General features: G+C 41.6%; 1 protein-coding gene across 1 annotated transcript in view; it reads right to left on the bottom strand.

Moving 5' to 3' along the window:
* CHSY1 (chondroitin sulfate synthase 1) overlaps positions 1 to 11,886 on the bottom strand; it is an 85,688-nt gene extending 73,802 nt beyond the window's left edge. Inside the window, exon 1 of the mRNA XM_072616910.1 lies at positions 11,378 to 11,886. Within this exon, the coding sequence (XP_072473011.1) occupies positions 11,378 to 11,742 (365 nt within the window). The 5' untranslated portion in view covers positions 11,743 to 11,886. The remainder of the gene's footprint in view (positions 1 to 11,377) is intronic.
* Between the last annotated feature and the right edge of the window lie 1,229 nt (positions 11,887 to 13,115).

Genomic DNA, 13,115 nt, shown 5'->3' with positions numbered 1-13,115 from the left:
TTGAGAAAAGCAAGTTCCCTGAGGTCAGGAACTATGCAATTTTCCATTCTTATATTCCCAGTGCCTAACACTGTACCTCATCACACATAATAAGCATTCAGTTACTGTTGGCTGAACTGAATAGAAAGGGGTTTCTTAAACTTCCTAAGGAAAAATAATCTTTTGCAACTAAGATGCCTGAGTAGCTCAAAAAAGGTATAATTATGTTCTGAAACAAAATTCAAGACTCTAAAGGTTCTTTTTTTTAATAGTCCTGTCCATTTTTAGGGACTTGTTAGAATTACTTTTTAAATAACAGTAATGTGCAAAAAAAAGATGCAAAATCCATTATGATAATCTACATTTATAAAGCATTCTAAGTACTGAGCAAACTGATCATCATCTCTGTCTCAGAGAGCAGATTCAAAGTTCAACACTGCTTGGGTAACAGCCTAAAACACATTTCTAAGATATTCGGTACTAAGACGTGTTCTTCAAGACTAGTAATACAGAAAAAAAACTGAGCAAGTTTAGCTGCACAAACTATACATTACATTCAACAAAACAAAGACAATTAAAGACAGAAAAGTAAAAAGTACAGGAAGGTAAATTCTGCTATTTCAAAAGCTTCCATTACTTTAAAAAGAAGTATCTATTTAAAAAGCAAGATCGATTTATGCAATCCCATTTTTATTCATTAGGTTACGTAAGTCCATCAAAATCCCATACTACAAAATTTGAACCAATTCTATCACTTTAATCATCTCATCTACTTAAGTCTTTTAGCCCATCCATACATTCAGTCTCTCATCTACTATTGTTTATCCCCTTTGAATTCAATTTAACAAACATCAAGGGTCTCGAAAATTCAAGAATTATACTTGTAAGGAAGAACAATTTTTCCAATCCATTTGCCATTTAAAAAGATTTTCCTCTTTAGAATTTAGGACCCTATTTCCTCTTCCTTACTTACTAATAACGTTGCAGAACCCATGGTAAAGGTTGGCAGACTATAACGTAACTTGTTTGTGTTCAGCCTCCTTCTAAGTTTGACTGGGCAACAGAAACAGGGTCACTGCCTATTATTCACAAGTTCCACTTGCTCATTACTCCATGGGTAATCTTTAAATTTAAGAACAGGTGATATTATAAAAAAAATTGTAATCTCATATTTTATTTTAAAAATTATGTTAATGAAGTAAAAGAAGGTGAGGAAAGGAAGAAATACTACCTGAGTGAAAACTTAAAACACTACAAAATTTTAATTTTATCAAATTTTAAATCACTATAAATTTTCTACTTATGTCCATCTAGCAAAATGCCCTAACTACATATAAAATAACAATTACACCGATAGTCACTTTTTCACTTGTTTTTGGGATTTTTACTTTGCATTTAATCTTTAAATGGAGGTATGAACTTGACATCTTACTGCAAGTATCTACTTTCCTTCCTAATGTTCTCTTAAGAGCTAGAAACACAAATCAACGCAAACTGTAGTTTAATTTTAATTATGTCATGCATAAAGTTTTCTCTGGCTATAGGACAAACTAGTAGCTATGACACTTTTGAAGTGTTTTTGAGTTTAATGTTACTGGGATCAACAGTCTCTAGAATTAGCAAAACTTTTAACAGGATACAAAACTAAGAAATGGCATCACAAAAGACATTCAAAAAGAAAGGAAGAGGTTTTCCTCATGCTGAAACACAAAGAATATCTATGGTACTCCAAGGGTGAATAGGTCACCGGATTTTTCTAGTACTTACTGGAAACATGAAGTTATATTGACTATAATATTGTCAATGTAAAAGAAGTAACTAACCAAGAGTTTTTCTATTACCATACAATACAAGATTGATTAAATTAGTAGTTCAGTGTGTATGACAACAGTTTTTGCTGTATTTTCTACTTTAAATAAAAGTTGTAAATTTTTATTTGTTTTACATTCTCCAAGGAAGGGTTAAAGAAGATGGCAACTGAACTCCTTAAATTCCCTCTTGAATTTGACATTTCTTCCAAATTCCCTTTTTCTTTTGATGGGACTATAAACCTTCCATTTACCCAGGTTTGAATCCTCAGATTTATTTCTGACTCTCCCTTTTCCATCACCTTCTTCCACCTTTTGCCAAATCCTTTGATTCTAACTACATAACCCTGCTCACACTTGTTCCTTATATGTACTCGTACCACCACCATCCTAGTTCAGAAGCCCTATCACCTCTTGACTAGTCTAATCTAAGAGCCTCCAAACTACTCTCCTTGACTCCAATAATCTTTTACCCTCTTCAAAATAAATATTCCTACCTATAGGAGAGAACTGATAATGTCAATTCCTGACTCAAAAACCTTCAGTGGATATCAACTGCCTATAGAACAAAATACAAATCCTTTACCTGACATTTAACATTCTCCACCATCTGACGCCCACCCAATTTTGTGGCCCTATCACATTACTCCTGTCCCTTCTCATTTCCATGCATTTGCCCAGGCCTCTTTACACCTCTGCCTGCCTAAACCCTTTTATTCCTCAGCTCAGGTCCTCTATCTCCAATAGGAAAGCTTACCCTGGAAAGTCCTCCTTTCCTTCCTCAAGTTTTCCTACAGCATCCTGAGTCTTTTCTTTGCCTGTGTCACATTCTACTCTGCATTATCCTTATCTGTATACAAATCACTATCTTGTTAACTCCTTGAGGGAAAGATTGCATTATTTTTCATCTTTATGTTTCCAGAATATGGCACTGTGCCTGGTAACACAGTTATGCCCTTATATGTTTGACTGAGTAGTCCAGAGTGTGGGAAAAGATACAGGCTCCTTTATGTTGGGGGCTATTGGCCCTCCCAGCAATGCTCCGTATACAAATCCTGTGCTGGCAGCCCAACAACTAAGGAACAGAGAGTAGATACTTAATGGAGCAAGTAAAACGGCTGAGGGGGAAAAGTGACAAAGTCCCTTGAATCTCAAAACCTTATTACAAGCTTTTTTGTTCATGGTGCTTTTGGAAAACAAATCGTGAGAATCTCTGTGACTGAGAGTTGTTTAAAAAAAGATTGGCTGTTAAGCTGTTAATGAAAATGTATATTTAAATTAAGATGTAACTAGCAGGTTTGGGGGATTAATTCTGAGATGCTGTGGCTAAAAGAAGAGAAGTTCTTTTACTTCCTCTTCGTCAATGGTCACAGGGTGAGGGTTGTTTTTTTTCTACAAGCTGGGGCACATTTTTATAATTTAAGATTTTCCCTTCTTTGAAAAGTGAGGTCCATTCGCTGACTGTGATTTATGTATTAAAAAAAAAAACTTAAGCCATCTGGCATGTACTAACTTCTCTAAAGTTCAAATCCAAGCAAATTTTACTAGATTGTTCTTTTTACATATACATCTGTAAAGCTTGCTAAATCACAAGATCCTACCAATAATTTTCCCCCCATAGTACATGAAAGAAACAGTGTGCCCCTAACTAGGGAAAAATATGCTAACAGAATTTTGACTCCCCACATTCTCTGCTATTCAATAAAAAAGCTGAAAAATCTACCACAAATTATTTTTCCAACTTTTTTTCTAGGAAATGTGAAGGGAATGGTAGCAGGGAGACAATTCAGTTTGCAAAAATACTATATTTTTATACGGCTCCAGAAATAACACGTGACACTGATTAGATAATGACAATCGCCACAGTTTAGTACTTTGTTTAAATACATACATGTTAACCCCCCTCATCATATGTCCAACCCATCTACTTTTTTGATCTTGCATTTACTGGACAATTTTTATACCATGAATAAAATGAATTTTATAAATTCATTGTTGGTAACTTGCTACACCATATTTATACTTAGCATTTGTTCCTCTCCACTGCCCTTTGCAACAGACCTCGCAGGTGGACAATGAATGAGCCTTAAGCCCAGAATGGATGGGACAAAGAACAGGCTGGATCCCATTGTTTTAAATGTATAATGTCATCAATCATGCTAAGGTGATTACTGACACAAAAACTCGTATTTTTAATACATATGTTCTTCAAATGATGCTGTATGATTGTAAATTATGGAAAATCACAACACCTGAAGAATCAGAATTGCAAAGGAAGGTATTATTAAATTCATCTTATCATGAGGAAATTGAGGGAGTAGTCAAATAAAACTTGCCTGTGGTTAAAGTTACTGAGTTTCGGGCACAATTCAAGCCAGGTCTCTTAACCCCAACCTCATCATTTCCAACTATGCCATTTTATGTGAAGGCTTGCTTTGAACTAAAATCGTATTTGCATTTTTATATGTTTGAAAAGAAATGTTTTCTCTAGACCAATTATTTCAATAAAATGTGCACATGAGAAATTAGACTACTTTTCTCTCCAAAACAAAAATCCATCATTTTAATATATTTAATATATATTCTCCTATAACAGAACAGAGCTAAAACTCATGGAATATCACACTCTCTAAAGAATAAAAACCATAGGTTACCCAAGAGACAATGTAGTGATTCATCGGGGGTATAAGTAGGCATTAGCGTATTACTGATTATGAATTACATGAAAAATACTGCATAAAAGACATCACCAAAAGATGTCTGATCAGAAAAGGAAAGAAGGCTTTCTCTCATCATCACGCAGCAAGGCCAAGGTATAATGGAGGGATTTCCCATATTAGGTCAGGAAACCTAGAGGAAGGTTTTGGGCACATTGTACAGAATCTTCCGGGTAATTTATATGTACAAGAGTCACACAGGTAAAAAATAAAAGTTCAACCAAATTCAACTTTTTAAATGACATAAATATAAAATAGAAGGTAGGTAAGGAAACCACCACAAGTTAACTTCACTTCCTTTAGGAGGGAGTGCTAGATTAGTACTCAGGGACACGTTAGATACAGTACAGCCACCATTTACAGCAAAGCAGCTACCTCCGGGGAAAAGCTGTGGGACAGACAACAATACACATCAATGAATTCAGAACTGGTGAATGGCCAAACACAAATTTCAGTCAATAATACTTCAACGTAGAAGGAAGGCTTTACTATTCTATTACATAAATTCCCAAGAATCTACGCTTGGTCCTACAACACTAAACATTTTTAATCAGTGACTAGGACAAAAGCACTGATGGTATACTTATCAATTTGTAAAAGACAAAAGATGTGAGGCATAGCCTTAGTTTTCTCATCTACAAAACTGGGACAATAATATGCACACTATTTACACTCATTGATTATTCTAAGGCAAATGATTTGTTAAATGCAAAACACCATATAAATATGAGCCAATATTACTACCAACTCAAGTCTTAATCTGTTGATTCTACCTACCCCATGTCTCAAATCCTTCTCTACTCATAGCACAACCACCCATGTTCAGGGATCTTATCACCTCTGACCTGGACTTCTGCAATAGGTTCATTTGTTTTCCTGAATCTTTTCTCTCCCCTCAAGCCTTCATTCAGCTGCCAAATTGACATTGTTAAAGTACATGCTGGAAAATGTCACTCCCTTGCTCTAAAAGGTGTGACTCATTAATGCCTTTGGGTGAGAGGGGTTCTTAACTTTTTTTGTTGTTTCATTAACCCCTAGTGAGACCTATGGACTCCTTTTCAGAATAATGTTTTAAAATACATAAAGTACATAGGTTTATAAAAGAAACATATTGTGTTGAAATACAGTTATCAACATATTGAAAACAAACAAATTCAGGGACCCCAGGTTAAAAACCCCTTGATCTAGGATAAAATACAAACTCCTACATTTAGTATTTAAAGCCCTTTCCAACTTGACTCTAACCTACCTTTCCAGGTTTACTGCATGTCTTTCCTTCAGGTACTCACTGGTCCAAACATGCCCACCGGCTGCCCTTCTGTACACACATTTCATCTCCTTCTCCATGCCTCTGCACGGCCTATGCTCCATTGCTGGAATGCTCTCCTTCATCTCCATCCTTAAATTATCTCCATCCATCTCTGGAGATCCTTTCAAAGTTCAATTCAAGTACCACCTCCTTCCCTAATGCTCTATGTTTGCTAGGGTCCTGCCTGACACCCCAACTACCCTGTAAAATCACTTTATGTTTACCTTGTGTGTATTTTGTATTTATCTGTATACAGATTGCTTTCCACCACAGGTGTATAATAAGCTCCTTGAGAGAAGGAACTGTTTGGTTTTTGTATTTATAACAACAGTGTCAAGCAAGTATGGATACTTAAATGCTTGAACTGAAACTTTAGGAAAGATGTCAAGAAGTAAAGGAGGGAAAGAAGCTCGAAGACTGTCTTCCCTTTTTTCTCCTACCAAAGTCTCCAAATAACTCATAGCTGATAATCAAGATATGACATGCAATATACTAATCTTTGGATCCAAGTTTTCAACAACTTTTCCCTCTTTATGCTGTATCCCAGCGTATGAAATACATTTTATTGAGGTCTTTTGACATTTAATTTGTATATCCTTTTTGAACTTTCTGTGGGGGCATGATATAAGTTGTGAGTCTAAACCTAATTTCTGCCGAACTGCAATTCTATTTTCCCAGTCATTCATGTGCAGAGAAAAAAATATCCTTGTCTCAGTAATTTAATGTTCTTGGGTTTAACACTGCCCTGTTTCTGATGTCAATTTCAGTGGGTAAAGCAATGAGGGACCAGTATGGATTTCTGACCACCCTCTGACAGTAGGTAGAAAAATTACTCTGGCCAAGTCATGGACTTCAATGTGATAAATCTAAAAGCCAGATAAGTTACCTAAAAAATATATGCCCTCAAACATAAAAAGAAAATACAGTAGACTCCAGGCCTTTTAGGACCTTCTGGGATGAGTCATTCCAAATGGTCAAGTTTTCTGAATATAGTTGAGACCTTATTCAAGCAGTAGTTTGTTTTCTTTTCTTTTTTTAATACAGTTTGGATAATCTTTTTAAAATGTTTTATATACTTCCTTGTAAGCATAATGAATTTAACCTTTTTTTGATGACTCAAGGTCCATCCTTGTGAATGCATGCTATTATAAACTTCTCTCATTTATACAGAAGTTTTGCAACAATTACATTTATCTTAAGTTCACAGAACTATGAAGCAAGTAGTCTGAGTATTTTATTCTAATTTAATAAATGAGAAAACTGAGTTTCAGAGAACTTAAATGTCATGTTTAAGCCCCATCAGTAGTAGGGAGCAAAGGTGAGAGAGAATTCAGGCTTTCTACACCACACTACAACAGCCCGAGGGTGACTGTATATTAAGGCAAAATGGAAAGGCCTCAGTGGGGTGCAACTGTGGGCTGTTGGCCCTAGGCTACTACATTCAAATTCTTGAGTTTACCTGCTGTCAGACTGTTGATCACTTTTCACAGCTGCCTATAACAGCTCCCCCTTCTAATTTACTTCTTATGACTTGTTAGAATTACATATAAAGCAGGAGTAAGCAGAGTCTCAATCTGGTTGCCCCACGATCACATGAAAAGCTTTTACTGTACTGACTCTGTGAGATCTATTCTGATTGCTCCAGTCTTGATTTTTTTTTGTTTTTCGGTGTTTTGGGTTTTTTTTCGTTTTTGGTTTTGTTTTTTTGTTTTTTTGTTTTTTTTGCATCACTGCAAAAGAAAGCACTATGGTATAGTTAAAAAAAAAAAAACCCACACTGGATTTGTTGTCAAAAAATTCCAACTCTGCTACTCCCTATCTGTGTGACTTTGAAAAAACTCGCACCATTTCCTGGGGCCCTGGTTTCTTCATCTACAAAATGAAGGGACTGAACGTGGTGCTCTCTAAATTTCTTCCCAACTCCATACCCTAAGATCCTGTTATACAAGATAATTTCAAGGGTACTGTATAGTAGGAATGCCACTGTACATATTTATACTAATATATCCAGGTCCACTACTCAAGTACTACATCTTCACGACAACAAAAGGTTTAAGCCTAAATGTGCACCAAAATGATTCTAGTATTTCACTTAAGGACTGAACATTAACTCACCTTTAAAATGGTCAACCCTAACTCTAAGGTATAAATCAAATACAAGATCCTCTGTTTAGTATTCAAAGTCCTTCATACTCTAGGCTCTTTCCCTTCCCCCACTCCTACCTTTCCAGTCTTCTTAAATCTTACTCCCCTCCACACACCCTTCCACCAAGGGATGCTGGCCTTCTTGCTGTCCTATCAATGAGATGCTCCATGTCTGGGTTTCAGGCACGCCTGCAAATGTTCTCCCATTGCATCTCTGTCTCCTGGCTTCCTACAAGTTCCAACTAAAATTTCTCCTTCTACAGAAAGATTTTCCTAACTCCTCTTATTTTTAACACTTTCCTTCTGCTAATTATCTCCCATTTATCCTGTTTACAGTTTATTTGTGCATGTTTGTTTGCTTGTTGTCTCCCCCATTAGATTGCAAGTTCCTTAAGAGCAGCAACTATCTTTTGCCTTTCTTTGTAGTCCCATGCATAGCAGAGTCCCTGGCACATAGCGGATACTTAATGCATGTTTAATGACTGACTAGTCCATAACCACCAGATCCAAGTCAAGTCAATTCTCTCTTAGGTTAAAAATCACCTGGTTGAATGACAACTCAGTCAGTCAAAACTGTCTTTAGATCAGGGGAATATTAGGTTGCATAGTGCCAATGCCCAACCAATGAGGAGAGTTCACCTCACAAGTCCTCTAAATCCTAACTGCTTCCTTAATGGGAGAATAAGGAGAAAGTCCTAGAAAAGATTATTTATTTATTGTAAAGGAACCATGGAGGGTAAATGGCAAGAGAAGGAAGGAAAGGGTAGTGTATCACAAAAGAAGAGTAACAAATAGCCTGAAGATCAAATGACTGCTATTTCTACCTTCCTCGAAATATTCCAAAAGAATCCATTAGGGAAGCATGGAAGACAAAGCATTAGGGTCATTAACCCCCAAAAGTAAAGGGCATTTAGAAGTGGAGAGTGAGCCAAAGTCAACAATATGTAAAATATGACAGCCAAGGCTATAGAAAAATATTAATCATACAGATCAGACTTCAAAATAAAATTGGATTTGTTGTGTCACACAATTGACAACCCAACCATAGGATAGTCAGATATCACAAGCTGTATTCAAAAAAGACTGCTGCCAAAAATAAGGGGTAGTGAATTTATACAATGGTTTTCATTCAAACATACAGTACTTTTGCAACCATACTGAATAATTGATGTTTATATGTCACTTTAAAGTATGCAAAGCATTTCACGTACAACATTACTGTAAGGCAGATAGGCAAATATTATCACTCTGATTTTTAATATAAATGAAGAAGCTAAAGTGGAGTAGTGGGCCTGTAGTCAGGAAGACCCTACTTCAAATCTTGTCTCAGATAGAACTTACTGTGTGACCCTGGATAAGTCACTTAACCTCTAGCTGCCTCAATTTCCTTAATTGAAAATGGGGGTAATAATGTCACCCAGCTCCCAGGGTTGCTTTTGAAGAACAAATTAGATATCTGTAAAGCACTTAACATATGTGTGACAACACATAGCCCATGCTTAATAAATACTTCTTTCCTTGGACACAGGGATTAAATGACTTGCCCATGGCTGTAGTTACTGTCAGAGGCAGGATTTGAGCCTAGGCCTTTGCGGCTCTCAGGATTGCACTATATCATCCTGAAAATCTTATATTCGTTTCATGATAGGGAAGCTTTAAGGAAATTTAAGTGACTCACATATAGTAACAGGAAATCAATTTACTACAGAATACAGTCCTTCTTCTGATGCTCAGACCAATCTACCATCCGCAAAACTCCACTACGTTTCTTTGGCTTACCAGTCAGTAATCCTGCATGACAAATCTGAACTTTGAATATATGTAACATAATGGAAATTGTAAGATCAGATACATCTAGGTAAAATCAGACCAGCATTGATAGTACTGTAATTCCCCACTATTACTGCAGTGTCTTCCTAGCTCTTTTTTTCCCTTCTGGTTTATTCAGTTCCACACTCCTTTTCGATCTTCACTACTAATTTCTAGGGGAGAGGAGGGAGGGGAAGGAGACTGAAGCTAATAATGAGTCAGATGTGATCTAAGGTCCAAGGCAGATATTTACAATAAAATGTAAATTCTAACTCAGCACTCTCATATGCTGGAAATTGATTTTTTTCCCCATGTATTTCTAGTGTGGTGGTATAAATAAGCAAACCAACTTTTCTGATGTATGTCTTAAAATCTCTCACATATAACCAAAAAACTTTTTAAAAGATTCAATTTCAAAAAAATGGACAAAGTATCTTTCCCCACTGTGTAATTTATGGCAAAATTAATTCCGTTTCAGCCATAATTTAACAAAGTCTGCCATCATTCTACAGAATCTCTTTGTAAAACCTATTTAGTTAACACCTAGTGCTTATCCTGAACATGAATTCATCTATTTTTCTAACTCATGCTGATTACAGCAATTGGTAATTACTCTTAACTTTAATAATTAATATTTAATACAAATTCTTTCATTCTTAAGTACATAAATATTATACTGTCACACCCACCCACCCAATATTCTACTACAAGATATAAAATATTAAAAATATGTATTAATACTTGAATATTTATTGAAAGCTATTATTTTTTCAAATTGTAGTTTGGTTACTAAAAAAATAGAACCCCCCCCCCCCCAAATAAAGATACTTAAGATTCCTCTTCTATTATAAAACTACCACAGCTCTCTCCCTGCTCTCCTATTTATAGGAGTCCAATTACAATGATCAGAACCAGTCTTGATTTATTAGGATAGCTATCTTAACTGACAACAAAGACACTTCTCTTTTGGCTGTTAGATGCCAGGACGTTGTAAGTGCTTCAAAAAATAGCAGCTGTTTTGGACAAATTCAGTTTGGAGTGGCAGAATTCCTCGTAGGCATCCCTCAATTTTTAGGAGTCAAATGCTCATTCCAAGAGGTTCTCAAGTCTAAATCGGGGGTTCTTAACATTTTGTGGGTGTGTGAGATGGACTCTTCTCGGGAGATGCTAAATTGCAGTTAGAAATTAGTGAAAATAAAGATGCAATTTTTCTCCATCCAAATTCACAAATCCCTTCGAAAATCTATCCAAGGACCCGAAGGGTCCGTGGACCCCAAATCAGAAACTCGTGGCCTAAATAAAAAATGGATGGACCTTTGTGTGCCTGTGGAAACCTGGAGAAGGTACCTATCCGGATAAAGCCCAATACGGCCCATCATGGTGCATCCATGCTGCGTTCCATCCACAGACCCCACCCCCACTCCCCACCCCCAGCACGGACAACGGCTAACGCTCCCCTCCAGGTCTGGACAGGTCCCCGCGGACCGAGAGGCAGATTAGGGACGTGCCCCGCCCTCCCAACCATCCCGAGGTTAGGGCACAGGACGGAGGACGAACGGGATGCCCCGAGGACCGGCCCGGGATGCGCAGCCTACGCAGGCAACACTCACTTGTAGGCGGCCACGGCTCGGTTCTCCAGATACTTCTGGGCTGTCATGACTCCCACGAAGAGAAAGTTCTTGGCCCGGGGTAGGTCGTCCGGGTGGCCGCCAGCGGCCAGCTCCGGAGGCCAGAGCAGCGAGCCCCGGGAGTCCTCGCGCGCCCCGCCGAGCGACAGCACGGGGGGCGGCGGCTGCTGCGGGGGCAGATCCTGCGGCTGCTGCTGCAGCCGGCAGCCCTCCGGGCTGGCTTTGCGCCGGTGACCCGCTTTCTTCAGCTCCGAAGCGCGGGGCAGGATCAGCCTTGACGCCAGGATGAAGCCCAGGATGAGCCCGAGCAACACACTGAGCCAGGAGCGGCGGCTTCTTCCAGCCATTCCCCAACTGCCCGCCGGCCGCACAGCCTCCCTCGCCCCCTGAAAAACAGCCACCTCCCCCGGGCCGGCCCGACCCCCTGCGCCGCGCTGCTCGGCGCTGCGCTCCGCGGCTCCGGCCAGGGGCTCGCCCGCTGCGGTCCCTCGTCAGCTCCCTTCACCGGCCGGCGGGAGAGAGCTGGCCCGTCACGGCACCCCGGTCTGGGGAGGCCACCCTGTCTGTCCTAGCGGCCCCGGGCCGGGGACAGGCAGCGCGGCCGCGCCTGCGGCCGGCCCCGCATACCCATGGCTCCTCGGGGTCCTCCTAATCCGCCCGCAGGCCCCTCGCTCGCCCCGCGAGCACCGGCGCTTTGTTCTGCCCGCGCCCCCCCTCCCACCCCCGCCGCGGTCCTGCGCCTTTAAGAAGGGACCATGCCCGGCGCGCGGCGGCGGCGCTGGAGGAGGAGGAAGAAGAGACGGCAAAGGGACCAGAGAGCGGCAGCGAGGGCTCCCGCTCGGCGTCTCGGGGCCGGCGTGGCAGCGCGTCCGGCGGCGGGGGTGTGCCCTCGCTGCCTCTCCCCTGCCCCTCGCCCCGGCCGGGTTCCGCTAGGCTAGCGCTACCCCTGCCCTCGTAGTCGCCGGCGGCGCCGCCGCTGCTGCTGCACATCCTCCGGCTCAGCTCGCCATTGCAACAGGAGCCCCTCACGTCACGCACAGCGCGTTATGAAGCGGCCGCCGCGGCAGTGGTCCCGTGGCCTCGCTCGGGATCCGTCCTCGCTGCCCCATTGGCGCAGAAGTGAATGGGGGGCGGTTCACGTGGCCAAAGTTTGGCCAAAAATAAAAAAATAAAAAGAGAGACGGGGAGGGAGAAGAATCCTCCCTAGCCGAGTCCCCTCCTTCTTCCTCCTCCCTCCTGTCCCCTCCCTTTCCCTCCTCCCCGCCCTAACATCCCCCCGTCCCGGGCGCGCGCAGCTCTTGCCCCCGGCTCCGCTGCACCTCGGGCACGGAGAGGAGGACAGCCGTCCCCGGGGCCCAGCGGGGAGGGCGGCTAACGGTCTCGGGGCCGGAGGCCAGGCGGGGCGGGATTCAGCACCCGGGGCAGTGCCTGAGCCGCACCCTCCCCTCCGTCCAGCCCCGGAGCCCGTTATCCTCCGGGCCTGAGAGCGAGCCGAGCCCGGCGGGGCCGCCGCCGCTCAGCCAGGGCGTGCCGCCGCCGCCGGTGCCCCGCCGCGCCACACCCGCGCCCCGTCTAACCGCGGCGGCCTCGCCTCCCTAGAAACCTGACGTGGAAAAGGAAAGGGAGGGGTCTGGCCCCAGCCCCGCCGGGCCACGCTGGGCCCCCCACCCCCGCCTCTTCTCCCGGCCCCACCGACGGTGCAGCTGCCCACGTCTGCACT

The sequence above is a fragment of the Notamacropus eugenii genome, chromosome 1, assembly GCF_028372415.1.
Source record: "Notamacropus eugenii isolate mMacEug1 chromosome 1, mMacEug1.pri_v2, whole genome shotgun sequence".
NCBI classification, from domain to species: Eukaryota; Metazoa; Chordata; class Mammalia; order Diprotodontia; family Macropodidae; genus Notamacropus; species Notamacropus eugenii.
Note: the sequence above shows the minus strand (reverse complement) of the source record. Positions and strands in the feature narration are given on the sequence as shown.